Genomic DNA, 21,183 nt, shown 5'->3' on the forward strand with positions numbered 1-21,183 from the left:
ATAGGCGGGTAGTTTCCTAACCATCGTTCCTGGACAGTTACACCAGTACTAGACTACCTTCCTCCACGCTAAACTACCAAAGCATCACCCGGGGATCGAACCCACGCCAGAGAGGTAACTGGATTAGAAGTCATCGACTCTAACCCCTCGACCACGGAGGCGGTCATAAAAACTTACGAAATTCCTACCTACGCAAATTTTTAGTAAAACGCTTTTTCGTAAAAAAATCAGACGTAAGTTATAACTTACACATATCTTAGGCGTAAGTACGTTAGTAAAACGCTGCCCTAGCTGTTTCCTTATTATTGTTTTTCACTAGCATAAAATTATACACTAGTATATAAAAAAGTTTTGTCAACTTGTCTATTTGTGTATAAGTCAATTGAGCTGATCACAACGAACCCTTTAAGCTTTAGCAGACGATAAGATCAAATACATATATTTCAAAGGGATTCCACTGAAAGATTTTTGACATGATGAGACTGGAAATATTTCTTTGAGATAAACTAACTTGTGTGATTTTTTTTTATCATTTGCTCTTTCCATTTTACCAAAATAGTTATTTAAATTGTAAACAAATGACCCAAAATTAAATTTGCCAAATATAGTACTATTTTCCATTTATTTCCGAGTATATTTTTTAGATATCTTCTGTATATATTTTTGTTTTAATTGCCCTAACTGATCTATGTAAAATAAATTCCTTTCTCGTGCTCTCTTGCGCTGTCCAAGTACCACGTTGACCAGTATGACAAGTAACGGCTTTCATATCAACTTTCCGGTACGTTTCTTTTTCGCTCGTATGAACTGCTAGTTGTGAATCCAAATAACTCTCGGAGTTTGCAGTGTTAGCTGTTATAGCCAGCGATTGACGCGAGCTAAGGTCTATTCTTCACGTTCGTATGGACAGATAAAAAGTGTACATGTGGTTTAGTATCAATGTCTTTGTTTTGCGTTTTACTCTGCTCAAACCACATTGATAATATATATGTTTGATCTCAGCGCAGTGTATGGTAAACTCAAAAACTTTAAAGAAATAACATGATATTTTTCAACAGATAGTTAAGTTTTTAAATACTTAGGAAACATATATCAATTCTGAGTGATTGTTGTAGAATAGTGCACAATTTGAGTTCAAATGCGTAGGAATATAATCATGAAGGCCGATATGTCTTCGTGATTGATTAAAACGTTTTTGAACGAAAACCATGCATTTTTATACAATAATGCACGAAGTATTAATATATATATCCATTCTAACACGTCAAGAAAAAAAAAACAGTTGGACTAATATGTGTTGGTTAAATTTGTTTTCGCCTAAGACGTTCAAGTCGATTGAGAAACAAACAACTGTCGTTAAGTTGTAGAAACGCTTTGAGTATTATTACAATGAATTTTGAAAACGTTGATAACATTTTTCTGTGTTTATTTTATTTCACTTTATATTTTTCAAGTGAAATACTAAATATTTATAGTGAAATAAAATTTAATTTGAAATTTAACTGGTTTGCGACATTGAAATAGCGTTCTTGTTTTGATTGTTTTTGAGCTGATTGGTGCTACATTTTGACGTCACGTAAACAACACCTTAAACGTCTGTACAGCGTTAATGACTGAATTAAAGATATTTATGTTCGGATTCATTTTCTTAGTTAGACCATTTTCTATCATACTAGATAGTTTTCAAACATAATAAAACAAAAAGTTGTTTTTATTTATCAGATTTTTCAAACAAAATGGCGCCGTCAATGTGTCGGTTTGAAATTACAGAGGGAGGAAGTAAGAACATTGATATATATATATAATCTTTTATTCCACTTTTCAGTTTCTGATATAACAATTAATTAACACATTTACATGAGAAAATAAGATAATAACATACGATTACTGATTATATGCACGAAAAGCATGTCATACACAATGTCATACATTAAATATAGAGTTACATTATATAGAATTATAACAACCTGCATACACAATGTTAACTTATTAATAAGCACATGATATATTGTCAATGTTCGACATAATGGTATTTACTGAATATTTTTAATGCACTTTTACTATATATTTTCCAGATTACATTTATAACTTATCGAAAACATGAAATATAAGTGTCATGTATAGGAACATTTAGTATGGATTTATTATATTGCATTTAACCTTAGAAGTCTAAGATAAACATCCTCTCATGGAGAATGTTATTAGAATGTTCTAGAGATTACTTCTATATTCCATCATTAGGTCGTGAACGTATTTACAACATAGATTGGTAAAGCCTTTTTGGAGTTCTTGATTGATACCAAAGACAGCCAATAATCTTTAAGGTAAAATAGAATAATCTTTATTTATAGTCGGTTAAAAAAACAACATAATATAACATTAGCTATAAAAACTATTTTCCGACATAACAGACTATCCTTTAACAATGCAAACTTTCAACCTGTATAAAAGAAAATAAATATAGATCTATAACAGATAATTAAAAAGATCAATGTTCATTTATGAGTGGATCTGTTAAACAAATAATATTTATAAGCACATATCAAAATGGATAAGATAAAAATTGATTAAAGCAAATACCACACTGCAAGCAAATATCACACTGCTATCTTACATCACAGAATAAATTACATCATAATAGAATTCCATTTTATATACACTTAACCTGATAATCAGAATAAAAAAAGATGAAAATGAGGATTCAATCATATTCAGTACCACTGACCTATAGGTGTTCGGTGCGTTGATTGGTCGCTACCCCCGCCCCCCTCTTATCCATTCTACAAACCTCCTACCTCTCAAAACCATGTTAAGTGCGGTATTTTTCATTTGAAACATGTTTTAATATTTAGTATATGCTTTTAATTCAATTTCCCTCATTTCCAATAAAAATAAAAAAATGATACATACTGTATATACATACATACTGTATATATTAAATATATATGTATCAATTTTTTTAAAAAAAAATTGTGGGAAATGAGGGAAATTGAATTGAAAGCATCACATATATATAAGCTTATATTTAGCTCCATGAAAGCATATACCCAATACAGGCCATAGACAAGTCATAGACTTGTTCAAGAAGTCTATCCGTCTCTCTTATCACCCCAAAGTCCGCTTCAGCAAATGAAATACAGTGTCTCTTGTTTCTGTAATTAAAGAAGCGGCACATTGCATATTGATCAACTTCTATTTTTCTAAGCGTGGGGTGGGGGAGGGGGTGGCAAGGGAACCTTTGATATAAAGGGTTTTTCTTAAAATATCTTTACATCTCAGCTGATCGTGTAGTGTACGTGAATTTTATGAAATGCCTCTCATCAATATGAAGCATTTCAAGTCAGAAATATTGTTTAAACAACAAAACAATACAAAACTTATAAAGATATTACAAACCTTCAGTATTATTGCATGGGCCTTCGTTTATTTTCGAACTCCTTGTTTTGTTTTTTTTTGCTTTAGATAAGATACTGATAAGTTTAATTTTAAGTTTAATTGGCACTGATTTGTTCAACGCGGCTTTCATGTAATTTTGTTGTGATTAATGATTCCAAGGGATCATTTTCTTCCAGATTTTTATACTTCACAGCAGGTGTCAAACTATAAAATGTTGTCCGTACTTCACTGAAGTGTTGGTATAATTTTTCTGGTCTTTTGCCAATTTGGGATCATTGATTCGAGCACTTTTAAGTGCTGAAAATTGAGTATCGATCAATTTTGTTCTAGGGGGCGTGAATGATGTTGTAATTTTTCATTATCCCACGTTAAACCTGGGACTGAAGATTTATATCTTTCTGTCCCAGGTTAAACCGAGTCTGCAATAATTTCCATGTAATTTTATTGTGATTATTGCTTCCGAGGGATCACATTCTTCCAGATTTTTAATTGAATTAATTACAATTAGGCCTAAAGCAGTGGTTTTCATTGAGATATAGTTTTCAACTCAACATGACGAAAATAAATCGTGTAGACCTTTAAACTGAATTATTGTACATTTTTGTAGCGAATAATTCTATTGGATTCTGTCGGACCCCTACTTGTATCCGTATAACGTCACTGAACAGAATTTAAACAACCAATATGGCGACCCCCTCAAAACAACGAAAAACAAGTAAAAATATCAAACAGACATCAAGTCCAAGCTTAGTAAAGAAAAAATCGGTTGTTTTAACCAAGGTATAACTATATATGCATGTGAAATTGTATTTCTTGTCAGGTAGAGTATCTGAAAATTATTTCATTTGTTGTGTGCACTTTACTTGATTTCGGATAGCTACAAACTTTCGGATGTAACACTCATTTTTCATTATTTATTGTAAAGATGTCCATATTGTTATAAAAGTGGGAGAATGTCATCAGATAATATGAAAAATTCAAAGCCTTAAAGTGAGCTCGATTTACTTTTACGGTGAAATCGTATAAAATAATTGTTCATTTTATTTTACATTTGCCGTTTTAAAATTGTCATTTGGTATTTTATTCACTGCTTCCGCTTATTCTGATTCCCTGTCCTATTATGGTTCCCATATATGTGCGCAGGACACCAGTCTACGCTTCAGTTTTCAATCAGAATATCTCGGCTTTTATCGTTATCTTGTAATTCGAAAAGTTGCGATGTGTCAATTCAGTGCTTGGGACGAAAGTTTTTTAAAACCATCACTTTGTAGCAGGTACTAGCGTTACCGTAAAGCTCGCTTTATTACCCATAATTTTGATGTAGTACTGGCAAAAGTTTTCAAAACAATCACTTTTGAAGATAATCAATGTTTGCTTAATTAAATTGAGTTTTTGGTAATAGATGTAAATTCTGGGTTAATTATTTACAAGTTATGATTATTAATATCACTTTGCAATAATCTAATTGTTGCTGAAAATTAGCTAAAAATGATCTGCAATCTAAATCATCATTTGTTTAAATGAGTTATAAACATTACTTGCAATGCTCTTTGTAAATAGGAAACAGGTAATGCATAGATATTATGAACAATAACATAATAACAGGCCAAGTTTTTATCAGGCTGAGATCACTCTGGGGTCAAGTTACTGTTAGTTTTAGGGCCAAGCTGACCTTGATTCAGATAAACAAACTGAAATCAAGGGCTGGGCAAACAGGTCTACAGTCATACATTACCCTTAAAAAATGTTTAGGTTTATAACCATTTCAATTAGAGCAATGTCAACATGGCCATCCCCCGCCGAAGGTGTTTGCTTATTGGAAGAATGTATATGTAGTAGATATGGGTGTAACAGTTTGCCGGTATACCGATATATTGCAATATGAAAAAATAAATTTCATACGGTGGTACGATTTTTGGAAAACCGGTATTTTATAAAAATCATAATTTTAATTATTTGCCTTCTAATTTCATACAAATTTTGCATAAAATATTTAATTGGCGAATTTTATTCAGGCCGACGTAAGATAAAAGTATCTGACAACTAGTACACTTAAAAGTCAATAAACGGCCGCATAATTTACATAAGCGGCCCAGGTGTAAAAGGTCATGCGCGACTAGTTTTGTTTATCAAATTGTGTGACACTTTACTTTCTATTTATTCCTTACAATTTTATTAAGTTTCTACTAAGAATATATACATATAATAATAATATATAATGTTACACCATCTTTACATCAAAACATATACACGACAATACGTATTGCAATATATTGCAATACGCTTCGGCAAAATGGCAATATATTGCAATACAGTTTTTGCCATATTGCTACACCCCTACTAGTAGAGCAGAATAATTCAATTTTAAGAAGTCTTTTGGTAATGAAAACTGATGGCTGAAGTGATTACAGATTTGAAACCTATGTGAATACTGATGGCTGAAAATAACAAAGGGCAATAACTGAAAAATAATGCAGGGTATAGTTATCATTCTTGTGTGCTGCACCCCTCCTCAGTAAAATCTATCCACCTATGAAGTTTCAAGTTGATACCTCAAATACTTTTTAAGATAAGCTCCAGACAGAATAGTATGAAAAAGAACAAAGGGCAATAACCCAAAAGTTATCTAGGAAGAGTTATCATTCTTGCGCACAGCATTCCTCCTGAATAAGATCTATCCACCTACGACATTTCATATTGACATCTCAAACACTTTTGAGTTATGCTCCACTCAGGCGAAAAATTAAGTATGAAAAATAACAAAGGGCAATAACTCAAAAATTATGAAAGGTAGAGTTATTATTCTTGTGCACTGCATACCTCCTGAGTGTGATCTATGCACCTTTGAAGTTTCATGTTGATATCTCAAAGGCTTTTTGAGTGCTCTGGACAAAAATTAATTTTGAAAAATAACAAAGGGCAATAACTAAAAAATTATGCAGCGTAGAGTTATCATTCTTGTGCACTGCACTCCTCCTCAATGAGGTCTATCCACCTATTAAGTTTCAAGTTGATACCTCAAATACTTTTTGAGATATGCTCCGGACAAAAATGTCGGACGGAAGGACAGACGGACAAAGACCATTTCAATCGGCGGGGGGATAATAAAAACTACAATAGAGTGATGATGTAGTGATGGTCTACCATGTGACACTCGGGCAGTTTAATAAAATAGCTCTATTTGCTTCATTTTTATAAAGTTTGTTGTATGTGTTTTTCAAGAAAATAATTTGAATTCTTGATATTCTTTTACTTTTTAAAGTATTGCATAGATTTTCATGAAAATAAATATGGAGGTGCATTAAAACACTGTTTTTTTTACATTCACTAGACTGAGACAGATGTGATCAGTGTAGAACAGGAGCTTGTGATTGGGAGTTTTGTAGACACAGATGAGTCACATGACAGTCCAGTAAACATTACTGCAAGTAATACAACAGAAAAAGCACCAGTTTTTAAAAACCCAAATTTTGTGGTAAGATTGTCTTTAAGACATATGTACATGTTAGCTTTTTGTATTGTTTTATTGAATGATTGATACATGTATGCATTTTATAAAGAAATACAAATAACCATTAGAGTAAATAGACACATTGCATATACATTTGTATTGGGATGCTAAAGATTTGTATCTGTCAACCAACAGTGGTAAAATGACATTCTTATGTCTACAGTTTATATAAAGTCCTGCTTGCTGCCTTTACTGTATTTGGTGATTTCAGCTACATACAAACTCACTGAAACATTACTTTATTGGCTAATCAATTTTTAGCTCACCTGTCATAAAGTGACAGGGTGAGCTTTTGTGATCGCTTTTCGTCCGGCGTCCGTCCGTCGTCTGCCCGTAAACTTTTGCTTTAAATGACATCTCCTCATAAACCATTGAGCCAATTTCATCCAAACTTCACAGGAATGTTCCTTTAGTGGTCACCTTTAAAAATTGTTCAAAGAATTTAATTCCATGCAGAACTCTGGTTGCCATGGCAACCGAAAGAAAAATCTTTAAATATCTTCTTTTAAACAACCCTAAGAGCTAGAGCTTAGATATTTGGCATGAAACATCTTCTAGTGAGTGTCTACCAAGTTTGTTCAAATAAAAGCCCTGGGGTCAAAATTGGCCCCGCCCCAGGGGGTCATTGATTTTCCCTATATGCATATAGTAAAAACTTAAAAAATCTTCTTTTAAAGAACCATAAGAGCTAGAGCTTAGATATTTAGCATGAAACATCTTCTAGTGAATGTCTACCAAGTTTGTTCAAATAAAAGCCCTGGGGTCAAAATTGGCCCCGTCCCAGGGGGTCATTGATTTTCCCTATATGCATATAGTAAAAACTTAAAAAATCTTCTTTTAAAGAACCCAAATAGCTAGAGCTAAGATATTAGGCATGAAACATCTTCTAGTGAGTGTTTACCAAGTTTGTTCAAATAAAAGCCCTGGGGTCAAAATTGGCCCCGCCCCGGGGGTCATTGATTTTCCCTATATGCATATAGTAAAAACTTAAAAAATCTTCTTTTAAAGAACCATAAGAGCTAGTGCTTAGATATTTGGCATAAAACATCTTCTAGTGAATGTCTACCAAGTTTGTTCAAATAAAAGCCCTGGGGTCAAAATTTACCCCGCCCCAGGGGGTCATAGATTTTCCCTATATGCATATAGTAAAAACTTAAAAAATCTTCTTTTAAAGAACCCAAAGAGCTAGAGCTAAGATATTTAGCATGAAACATGTTCTAATGAGTGTCTACCAAGTTTGTTCAAATAAAAGCCCTGGGGTCAAAATTGGCCCCGCCCCAGGGGGTCATTGATTTTCCCTATATGCATATAGTAAAAACTTTAAAAAATCTTCTTTTAAAGAACTCAAAGAACTAGAGCTAAGATATTTAGCATGAAACATGTTCTAATGGGTGTCTACCAAGTATGTTTAAATAAAAGCCCTGGGGTCAAAACTGGCCCTGCCCGGGGGGGGGGGGGTCATTGATTTTCTTTATATGTGTATAGCAAAAACTTAAAAATCTTCTTTGAAAAAACCCAAATAGCTAGAGTTTAGATATTAAGCATGAAACATCTTTAAGTAAATATCTACAAAGTTTGTTCAAATTAAAGCCCTGGGGTCAAAACTGGCCCTGCCCCAGGGGTGTCATTGTTTTTAACTATATGTGTATAGTAAAAACTTTAAAAATCTTCTTTTAAAAAACCCAATGAGTTAGAACTTAGATGTTTAGCATGAAACATCTTCTTATAGGTGTCTACCAAGTCAGTTCAAATAAACAAATAAAAGCCCTTGGGTAAAAATTGGCCCGGGGGTGGGGGGGGGACTATATACAGGTGAGCGACCTCAGGGCCATCATGGCCCTCTTGTTATTTTATTTACACTAATACTAACTTCTGAGTTCATTTACAGAAAATGAGTTACCAACAGCCCTGGAATTACAACAATATCTGATGTAGGCATAAATAAATTTCACTGAGGCCATAGTTTATGTCCCTCCCCTGCCCCCTGAAGTGTCAAGCTGTGCAGATAATTCTGCACCATACCTATTATTATTTCCTATTGTTAAGTTATTATCTTTGGTTTATACAGAAGTTTAGGTTTGCCATTGAGTAATAATTTAAAAAAGAAATACATGTTTATTGATTTTCCTTTAAATATACAGTTAAGTTGGTGGTCCAAAGTCATATTGCTAGAAATAATAGTATTGTATAAATTATAAGAGTTATTTCCTTTGTACCATTGATTTACTGTTTATGGTTACTGTAGTCAATGTCCTTTATTTTGGGTTATTTAATAATTATAGGGAATTTTTTCTATACAATTTTTGTTAGCTCAACTTTTTTTTTTAAGTAGAGGTACTGGGATCCTACATGTTTACCGGACAATCAGTTTACCGGACAAAATCTATTCCTGTCAAATAAGGCTTTAACTTTGCTTCGATTAAAAAAATCATCCGGTCCTAATCGTACAAACACTTTCTATTTCAAAGTAAATAACAACAAAACCACTCTCAGGTTAATTTTGTTGATTCAGTTCTTTATTTACTAACATGCCCTTATGTTAACTAGTTATTCCATGACCTGGTCATGCGGGGGAATAATCTGTTCTGCGCATTCCCGAATATTGAGGCCCTTAATGGGTTATTTTAGATAGGTTTTACTTTTAATTCTTCTCAACGTTATCTCAGGAGACAATCGTAACATATTTTAATGATAAAAAGTAATTTTAAATTTCGTTTAAACAAAATCTCGTTGTTGTCTTTTACAAAGAAATGCAAATTAAAAAACATATACGGAAACGGGTTACGCCCATGGGAGGAAACTCTACATGGAATGTACAAAAAATAGACTTTATGGCTTTTGCAACATGCTACATGATGACCAAAAGGAAACTGTATGAGAAAGAACAGAATTACATTTGAATATCAAAATGTGTCATACGTTTAAGGATCATTTAAGGATCATGAAGAATCAATACGTTAATTGAGTTAATAGTGTTAATTTCAATTACACCCCTACATTGGCCTCTTCTTAACAAGCATGACTGCCGTGTCTATTTTAGTGACATACTGGGTTTTTCCAGCATCTTAACTTTGCCATTCAATAGTCGTAGTTTCCTTTCTTAGTTTCAATTTAAGACTTCAAAAAATTTTGAAACACAATGTCCGGTAAATTGAGTTGTTTACACGATTTTTCCCTCTTTTAAGGCCCTACTTTAAAGACACTTTTCTACGGTTAAATGTATAATTTTATGTTTGATAAAGAAATGCTTACGTATATTAAGAACTCACAATTATTTGGGTAAAATTTCATTCTTTTTTATTATTTTAAATAAAAGTTACAGCGAAAAAACATCATATTTTGTCCGGTAATATGTAGGATCCCAGTATTGTTACAGTTGTGTTGGCTTTGCCGTTGCCTTCTGCAAACTTGTACCTTGATCATAACTTTTTTAAGTTCTTGGTGTATTGTCTTCATACTTGGCCACAACAACCATTGGGACAAGACCTTTCAGTATACCAGACTAACCTTGACCTTCATCCATAAAAGACCTGACCTTCAAGGTCAAAAGTCAAAATTTGCTTGTTTCTGGCTATTATTGACTCTAACTTTGTAATTTTTGAATGGATTGTCTAATCTTGAACATAATAATCTTTTATGATAGCCCTTTAAGTTAACCAGACAGACCTTGACCTTCACCTATAAATGACCTTGACTTTAAAAGTCAAATTATTGAAATTTTCATTTTTTTGGCTGTAACTGTCTGTAACTTTGTTATTATTGAATGGATTGACTTCATATTATAACAGAGCATTCTTTAGGATAAGAACTTTATGTATATTAAACCCATATTAACCTTGGCTTTTTAATGACCTTGACCTTACATCAGGGGGTGCCAGAGGAGGGATGTGCCTCTTCTTACTAATGATGGGCTAAAATAGGCCACAGGTCAATCTTAAGGTCATGAAAAGCCTTTGACTCTATCTCAATCCATTGAGAAGTTACAGGACTTTGAAAATCAGTTTTGATGGAAAAAGTCAATGCAAAATAGTGACTTATGGCAATTTGATATGTCCCCCTCATTGCAATGGTAACAGGAAATTTAAGATTAGATTGAGCAAGCTGTTACAAAGGCTATGGTCCAGTTAACATTTGTGCCAAGTTTGATAAGTATGCTCATGCGGTAATGGGCTAAATTTTCAATTCCACTTTGCTCAGTCCGTGTACTTTAAGAGTATTAATATGGGGTATATAACTAATGTTTTGAAAAGTCACACCAGCTTTAATGTAAAGGTCGTCATCACATCCACAATAACACAGTCTTTTGAGTGATTGCCTAATATCTGAGAATTCCGTGGTTCCATCCCTACAGTTGCCATAGTTTTAAACCTTATCTTTCTTTATTTTTATACGCCCTTTTGAAAAAAGGATCATATTATGGAAATGCCATAGAGACTGACATTTTAGTGTTTTGTTAGTATTTTAAAATAATTAATTAAGAGGAATAATTGATGATGACAAAATTTATTTGGAGAGAGATTTTAAAATATGAGTGACAGTAGATTTTCTTGTATATTGTGAAGGCATTAATAATTTATACAGCTTGTGTAGGTGTTTATTAATTGATAATTCTTATTTTACATAGCAGAAAGATTCATCCTCTTGTAACTAATTATATTGATTGAAATCTTTGTAACTGCAGACAAAGAAATATGCTAGACATTTAATGAACATGTATAAAACCTCATGTAGTCTAGGGTGGATGGGGACATGACTTGTTTTTTGGCCATGCCAATGATTAAAAATATTTTCTAATTTTTCATTATATCTTCCAATATATGAATAGACAATATACCGGGTATAGCATGTTCCAGGGAAACAGGAGGAGGTAACTCTTTCAAGCATTTTGGCAGAATTATGACACCTTTTTGACTCAAAATTTACATTATAGTTTGCTTACCTCAGATATTTTCAAGGTCCATTTGGCATTGAAACTTTTTACACTTGTTCACCATCATGTCCTCAACAAGTAGACGGGAGGAAGTTACTCTATCAAGCATTTTGACAGTATAAGCCCATTTTTTGACTTTCTATGTTAATGATTTGGTACCACCTATTCCATCTAGTTTTGAAACAAGTTGACTTATTTTATACACTTCTATGAGTACTATCAAGCACTTAGAATAGTCAGGTGTGGTGTCCTACAGACAGCTGTTGTTGGGACTTGATTGGCCTTTAGAGCGTTACATATTATATGGTAGATTAATGTTTTTAATAAAAAAGATTATAAAGCATCTACCAGGTACCCTTTGAAAAAACTAACAGTTTGAATATCAAATCTGTTTAATTTAATTTGAACATTCATGTAAAGTAAATATTTATATCATGACATTTTAATCATTTTGTAGCCAGGCAATATTTTGTACTATTTTTATGATCAAAACTAATATGTTATGTAACAACATATTTTGGTCCTTTGAAAAGCTGAGGGGGATAGACTGAAAATTAGTCTTGGTCTGCTTCCTTCAGCTTCACAAAGAAACATCACATAGAGGTTAAATCCTTTAATGTGGAAAATAGAAGCTGGTCAAAAAGCTTATTTGATAATGATATATTTGTTATGATAGACAGAGAAAATATATGAAATATACAATTTGATTGGATAAATTCAAAAAGGGGCAGGATAGAATTTTGGATATACAGACTTGGGGAAAGTTAAGTCAGTTTAAGTTTAAGTCCAGGTCAGAAAAAAATGGGATAATAAAAAATAAATACAGTAGAAGAAAATTTATGAACTGGGTTTGATTTAAATGTGTAATAGAAGATAAATAATAAATTATAAGGTGGACTTTGTGTTAAAATTAACTATCTGGAAAAGAAAAGAAAAGTGAATTTAGTAAATACAGTAAAAACTCGCTAATGAGACCAATGAAGGGACTTTACAAATCTGGTCTTAATAGCGGGTTGGTCTCATTAATGAGTTTCATCAGACAGAAAACCAGGCAATATATTATCGGATACCATGTACTGTACACATGTTTAATTCAGGGCTAACCTATTTCAAATGAGAAGATATTAAGCACACACTATTATTTTTTTATTTTCATTTATTTTATTTTTCTTTTTAACATTATCAAATTTTTAAACTTCTTTAGAGGTACAAAATGTATTATGAATGTCTTTTAACACAAACATATTTTTACATTCTTGTTAAAAGAATGACATGACTTACTCAATTAAATCACCATTTTACTACAAAGCACCAATTAACCTTTAATTATTTTCACAGTTTTCATCGCCGATAACAACTTCAAAAACCTAATTGTATCATGTTTATGTTTGTTTAAATTATGGAACAAAAGAGATAATGATAGCAGCAACACATCTAAAAAACTTATTGAAAGTTTTCTGTTCAATATTTTGTTGTTTTAATCCTCCAGTTATGACATCAAAGGTGTGAAATAAAGAAATTATCGACAATATTATTGATACAAAGTAACCTTGACCTCTGCCGTAAATTGTATGTCGTTAAATGTTGTAAAACTAGGACAACTGTTGTTTACACTACCTGTCAAAAAGATTTCAGCAATATACATGCATGTCAATATCAAAGTGAGAAAGTGCCCGCGGTCGTATTTATGGGTTTCCAAATGTACAGAATTTACGAAATGGGACTGAATTTACTGGTCGTATTATGGAATAACGGGGTGGTCTCAAAATCGGGGTTAGCGACCATTAAAATAAAGAATAAAAAAATCGGGTCTTGGAAAAATCGTTCGTATTAGCGGGTTGGTCTCGAAAACGGGGTGGTCGTAAAGCGGGTTTTTACTGTACTAGTATTTGTTTAAATAAATCTTAAAAACATTTTGAAAGAAAAGCTTATTCCCCAAGGGGTCAGCCTCTTGAAAGAGCATCTGGCCACAATATCCCTGAATTAGAAGATATTATACAAAATATGTTCATTGTAACTTTAAATGTGATTTAAATGTGTTACAATGCCAAAGTGCCAGGACGACACTCTTTGTGCAAGGCAAGGACAAGAACATCATAAGCAGCTATAATAAAGGTTTCCTTTAGATAAGTTAGAACCTCTTACTTGAATGTTTTACATAATCACATTGCTTTCTTTCCCAGGGAAAGGCCCGGGGAAAGGACGTGACCTTGTGATTTTGTAGTTTGAAGGCTTATAACATTAGAATGGTTCACAGCATTATGATTGTATGTTGTCCGATGTCAGTCCTCAGTCTTCCACAAAGCATTTAAGTGACATCTCCCCTGAAACAACACTAAATTTTGGGAAACTTGCCTGAAAAGATGTTTGCATGTAGTTATCCCAAGTTTGATCAAATGGCAAGGTCCATTGCATATCTGAGTCATCACGGTTAATATCATTTAAAAGTACAATCACTAAAAATCTCCTTCTCCAAAATCAAAAAGACTTGAGCTTAGATATTTGACATGAGACATAGATTTCAAGTGAACTTTTAACACCCGGGTTTTATGGGGTGACTTAGCTCCAGAGACGGGTTTGATACTATGTTTAAATTAGGGTTAGAGATGCCTTTAGGCTAGCGTTCTGGAAAAGATGAAAAAGACAGTTTTAAACAGTTGTTCACGTTTAATGTCTGAAGTCCAAAGTAAGAATATCATATATACAGTTACAAATATAAAATACAATTTGAAATACATAATAGTTTTTAACATAATAAAAACATATCACAACATACGTACTTTAATATTTGCAGACTGCAATAAATGTATTTTAATTATAATGGGGAAAATAATAAGTTTTCATTTAATAAAATATAATAACTTGCATTAGCTAGTGAAAGGTACAATGTCATTACTTAAACTAAACAACTTTATATACTAGTATAAATTGCAAATTGCAAACTTATATAAAAGTGTTTATTAATGTTATTGTCCTTTTGTTACATTGTAAAAAAATGAAACAGTAATCTTTACAATATTGTTGTAATAATTCACTTAATATTTAAATCTTCAATTTTAGAAAAATCAACTTAACATATTTAACAAGAAAACATATTTACACAAAGTTTTTCAAAGATAAAAGGTTATAAAGACAGAATTTACAACCTGCCAGAAATTCACGTAATTATAAGATAGTTTAATATTATGGTAAGCAATGGTTTCATTTATGATCCTTTACCATTTTCATTAAATATGAAAACATTTGAGAATGCATACTAATAAAAAATACAATATAATAGTTTCAAAAGTAGAAATTAAAATATAACACAGTTGCAAAAATTCAGATGATAGAAATTACATAATGATTTTATAAACAAAGTACAAATATTTAGAAAAATTAAATATCATATTTAGTTGAATTACTCTAAATTGTACATTAGAAAATACAAAAATATCACATACCTGGAAAAGATGAAAAAGACAGTTTTAAACAGTTGTTCACGTTTAATGTCTGAAGTCCAAAGTAAGAATGACTTCAAATCTGTCTTTTGGTATAAAAATCAGCTTTCTTTTCCCAGGAAGGATTATTGCAGTACAAACACAGGAACTAGGGTTTCATACCTATCTTTGTGTTATAATCAATTAAGGGTCTGGTATTTTGCTTAAAGGATTGACACTGCTTACTAAGATATGTCATTCTAGTAAGAGTTGATAAAACTACATTGTTAAAGATTTGGCTGTTTTAACACTTATAGAATTTAAGCCAGCACATACATTTTCAGACAATAATAACCCAAGCTGACTTAATGGCTTCTTTTACTAAGTTTTTATAGTAAAGTAAATTTGGCAAGTTTGAAAAATTAAGTACCAAAAATTTACACAATTAATAAAATGGAAATTATAAAACTGAAAAATATTTAAAGCAAGAGAATTTAAAAAAAATAGTAATATTCAAATTACCAAAACAAAATATATAGATATTACACTAGTATAGCCTTTGGGTGAAGGTCAATATTAAATAAGCAAACAGTTTTTTCCATACCAACCATTGACTATCCTTAATAACCAGTGATTTCCATAGCAACTGTAGGCTTTCCATAGCAACCTGTGCTTTCCATTAAAACAACTGACTTTCCAAGTTACATAGCAACCAGTGACTTTCATAGGAACAAGTGACTTTCCAAAGTAACCACTGACTTCCATACCAATACCTGATTTTTCATAGCAACAAGTGACTTTTTTACATGTAGAGATTTGGACTTTGACATCAGTTGACTTATGAGATAAATATCTAATTGCAGCATTCAAGTATTGGATCAGCTGGAAGTAAGAAGACGAGGGTGTGGAAAAATCTCAAGCAGATTGTTGCTGCAGAGAGGGCATTGCCATGGCAACCAGATGACACTACCTGTATGTCATTTGTTTTTGTTGGGTTTCCTCAGATAATAATTGGCCACTTGATTTATATAGACTTTATACAGGAAAACACATTTAAGTCTTATTGTGTGAAACTTCAATGCCTGGAGCTAAAATATTTTGCATATAGTATTGCCTTTAGACCTCTACAAAACTGATATTTATCATGCCCCTAGGGTAAATAGAGTAAATGTTTGCCCAGCCCAAAGGACCCTTGATTTATATAGACTTGTATTGAATAATACATTTAAGTCTTATTATATGAAACAACAAATGCCCAGAGCTTAGATATTTATCATGCAGCATTGCATTGTGGACCTTTACAAAATTGATATTAATCAATATTGAAATCAATATTGACCCTGGCCCAGGGTTAGTTATAAAACAAAGAAAAAAGGCACATTCAAGTTGTATGTGCGAAACTACAATGTCAAAAGTTTAGTTATTTGTCAATAGCATTGGTTTAAGTGGGCCTTAACAAAAATTACATAAATCATAACCTTTGGGTTAAAATTGGCATACAACTGGGGTCACCTAATGTTGACAACTATAATAAAGATATTTTGAATGTTTTTACTCTTTAATTACAAAAGTTTTAAGAATTATGCACATAGGGTCAAAGGTGATTTTGGGGTAAATAAGTATGAAAGAATTATTAAGATAAGACATTTTTTGGTCATGTTGTGTGAATGGGTCTATTCCCTTACCGTAACATTAATTTTGATTTCTTGATCATATTTTCAGTTAGGCGTATATTCCCAGACCTTAGTGGTTCTTTTGTTTTCATAATATATGAAGCATTGTTTGTTAATTCCAAATTTTTGTCTACTGTTGTATCAAAAAAGGGCTATCTTATTATTGCTATTGACAAGTGATCTAGTCAGGCCTCGACATTAGCGGTGGTCCGTTGGTCCAAGACCACCTGATTTTGGCAAGGACCACCTAATTTTAAAAGCCACTGGTCCGTCTGACCACTTGAATTTTCTCTTTGATGCAAGGCTCATTTGGGAGAATGGTGATTTGGTCAAAAACATGTTATAAACATTTAACGTTTAAAATCATTTGTCCGATGTACATGTTTATGTTTCATTAATCTCTGATTAGTAAAAGAAGTTCACTTCGCTAAAATTTTGTTTATGCAAGTTAAAGAGTTAAGAATTTGTGATATCAATTAAGGAACAAAATTCATTCAAATGATGCTAGTAAGTATGCATCGTCGGATACCTACGGCGGAACCATTAACAGTTATGTTATGTTACATATTAATCAACCGTGGGTATCCGACGATGGTAATTATGATATTGTATGGGATATCAGATCAACTTAAAATTTCATATACTTAAATAATGGCAGCAAACGAAAGGAACTGAAAAAATACATCTAGTAATTCTTTGCTTCTTATCTTAATTTTAACTGTTTAGCGATAAAGATTCATTTCCTCCAGAAACTACTTTAAAGGGTTAAAAATACTCAATGTCAAAAATAAATATCAACCCACAAGCAACAGGGAGATAAAAATTCTGTATTCATAATAAATGAGTGAGAAAAATAAGCTAAACTATAGTTATATAAAACGTTGTTATCATTTTTTATCCCTTGGATATTTCCTTGTTTTAAGATAATTTATTAGTTTTATTTGTTAATCTATAAAAGATAAATGTAATTATCATAATTATAAGTCGTACCACGTATCAGCAATGAATATTTGAATAACAGTAAGAAAATAGTTTCACTATTCCCTAACTTGAGTTGAGGGAGAAATCACTTCAATATAAAAGTTAGTATAAATAAGAGCCCTGTTGTGTATTTCTGAATGAGACAAAAAATATCTGCCCGATAGAATACCTACTAACTTGCTGTCCTTAATTTCTGATAAGAAAACAAATATATATCTAAAATATCTGTTTTCTTAAGGTTAATAATACATCTTTGTCATCAATTTTAAGCATATTATTTTTCTAAATTTGCAGTAAATGATATAATAATAATAATAATAATTGACCACCTGATTCCTGGAAGGACCACCTTAATTTCAAATCTAGTGGTCCTGTTTACCACCTGCTAAAAAAGTTAGTGTCGAGGCCTGCTAGTTGATGTATGATTGTTGATAACTGATGGACCACGTAACAATAGATAATATATATGGTGTAATTTAATGTTATAGATGGTATGATAGAAGCACCCCCTTCTTTTAAGCCAGCCATGAAGTACTCGGATATCTCAGGATTGCCTGTTAGTGTAATATATTATAGTTACCATACATGTATTGTTATTATATTTAAAATAAAGTAGTATTGCCATTATTTAAATGATGATGAGTGGATGTATATAGACCTTAAGTGTGCTAGTAGTAATGTCAGGAGGGGTAGATATGTTGTTCCTCTTCACCAGCACAGCAGCACATAATCAACATCATAAGGCACATGGACTGAGTTCAGTCTGACACCACTTACAAAATAATGAGCATTTTAAGACCGGGTGGTCCTTTTATATGTAAACATGTATATTCCGCTATCCTTGCCTAATTAAATTCTTAAAACAAAATAATCAATGTTGTAGGGACATTATAACCAATGCCAGTAGATGACCCCATTTATTTTGAGGAGAGAGGTCAACGTCACAGTTCCTTGTCTGATCAATAACTATTAAAGATATAAGCTTAAATTCGTAAAACTTTGTAGGGCCAGAACATTACCCATTTTGACATTAAAGTCGTTATGTCAAGGTCATAGTGGTTTTGGGATCACAACTTACCTTGGATTTGGCTTAGTATGCATAAGATATAATATGATATGATATTAAGTTATGTTATGTTAGTATTTTTGCTAATTAAAAATCCTTAATCATAATTTTTAAATTATGTAATTTAGTGTAGACATTCTTGGAATATCTTTAAAGTTGACTTTCATTTTTATGTACTGACATACCTTGACAAATAAATTACAGTGGCCTACAAAGTCATGTCATGTGGCAATTATGAGGGTATTTGTGTTAAAAGAAACACATAGTGTTAACCAAATTTACTTTAGATTCATTGATCAACTGATGAGTTTTATACAGTAATCATACATTTTACTAGTTATGTTAAAAATAAGTGTACAGAATTGTATACGAAATAATTAATAAAATGCTTTGAAATAAAATGTTTTGAAATAATTGTTTCGTTTTACCTTATTGCAGGCGAAGTATACAGATCCTCAAACCAAATTGAGATATACAACAGCGGAAGAATTTTCCAGGATTAAAATGATGCCGAGCGATTTAGTAACAGGTTGTTTAACTTTACGAAGAGCAAATATACCAGTGTGAAAAGTGTCAGTATGTTAAGTGATTGTGTAAACTGACCATGATGCTTTAGATAAGTTGAGTTAAGGGAAACATCCTGAAAGACTGAAACATCTGGTGATATGTATGCTATGTATGCTGTAGTCTTGATGGAGAGATCTGTTCAGCATGCCATCTGTTCAGCATGCCATCTGTTCATCATGATGTAAAGTAGCAAGGTTATGTCTTCAAAGAAAGTGCATTTATACTGAGTCATTACAATTATAAAGTTATTAATAGCGCTTTCCACAAAACAACATGAATTTGATGCCTTTTAATGAGTATTATTTCAGAATAGACGGAATTCTCTAATATGTTAAAGGTATCTATTAAGCTAGCACTTTGATGGTTTATGTTTCTACTCTAGTGTTGGCTGATATTATAAAGAATGCACATTTGGGCAAGTAGTGTTACTCTTCACCAGTAAAAGTGTGTTAAAGTCCTGCACATGACAGTAACTTAAACTTCACAGTCGATCAATAAAATACAGTTCATAAATACAATTTCGTTGAATGGAAGTGATTAGCCTTTGCATCTTTTATGAGAGCCATGTCTGTCTGCACATCCATGCAGTCTGTAAATGGTTATAAAGTAGAGTTCTTAGATGAGTATTTATATTTAGGAACACAAAACCTAAAATGTGGCAGAAAAAACCCCTTATATATGAAGCTCACCAGATGAAAAAAATATATAATACCAGTTCTGCAAAAAGAAATACTTATTTCCCAAAAGATGAATGTAGAAAGATTATGAAGGGTTTACAGTCAAAACATTGCTGGAAGTAAGAGACAGGAAGAAAGAAATTACTAAGTCAACTGCAGACAATGCACTTAAATACACATAAAGACATCAAAATTTAATGATAAAGACTCCCATTTTGACATCATTTTATTGAAACTCTATTTGAAAGGGTACTTACAGATGTCGCTTGTTAAGTATTCTTGCACTGAAAAACAGAATTTAATGCATGCCATAATCTCGGCTATCATAATGGAAAGATGGATAATATAATTTCTGATATCATATCCTGAAGGAATTTGCATTTGACATTGACAAGTATTTTCAAGAAAGAATGCAAAATGGATAAGAACATGAGAATTTGTTTGAAATTATGTTTTTGTCACATTTTCTGTAAATAAAAAAGTCAATTAATAAAAAATGAATAAAAATGCGCATTTTACTTCTTAAAACATACAAGAATTATAGTTTTTTTATTTTTATATTCTAAAGCACTAATAAAGTACATTTGTACTTTATTATGTACAACCAATTTGTTTTTATAAAACGAGTGCATATAACTTCAACCTTGGATATTTTGTTGATAAATGTAATTAATTGTGACATTTCTGACCTTTCCATTTGTCTCATTTTATGTTACTAGCATATTATTCGACTTGTACATATTATGATAGCTAAAGCTGTCTTAAAAAACAAATTACTGCTAATAAAAAAAAACAATAAAAAAAAACAACAGAAAGATGAAAATGACAGCTACCACACAATATTAACAATTGTGTTTGCGAATGGAGGTCAATAGAGGCCCACAAGAAAATGTTAAAAAAAATTTGAACAACAAAACAAAAAAGTTATTAAATTTTATATAGCTCCAAGTACATGCATTCAAG

At 31.9% G+C, this 21,183-nt stretch overlaps 1 protein-coding gene across 1 annotated transcript; it reads left to right on the forward strand.

The window, feature by feature from the left end:
- The first annotated feature begins 4,023 nt into the window (after positions 1 to 4,023).
- Positions 4,024 to 20,732, forward strand: LOC132754681 (INO80 complex subunit C-like). The gene is made up of 5 exons (XM_060745339.1): positions 4,024 to 4,176; positions 6,728 to 6,871; positions 16,120 to 16,228; positions 18,399 to 18,466; positions 19,415 to 20,732. Exons 1-5 carry the CDS (start codon positions 4,081 to 4,083, stop codon positions 19,541 to 19,543), a joined length of 546 nt encoding a protein of 181 aa, XP_060601322.1. The 5' UTR covers positions 4,024 to 4,080; the 3' UTR covers positions 19,544 to 20,732.
- The last annotated feature ends 451 nt before the right edge of the window (positions 20,733 to 21,183 follow it).

The sequence above is a fragment of the Ruditapes philippinarum genome, unplaced genomic scaffold (assembly GCF_026571515.1).
Source record: "Ruditapes philippinarum isolate M1 unplaced genomic scaffold, ASM2657151v2 ctg975_1_1_1_1, whole genome shotgun sequence".
NCBI classification, from domain to species: Eukaryota; Metazoa; Mollusca; class Bivalvia; order Venerida; family Veneridae; genus Ruditapes; species Ruditapes philippinarum.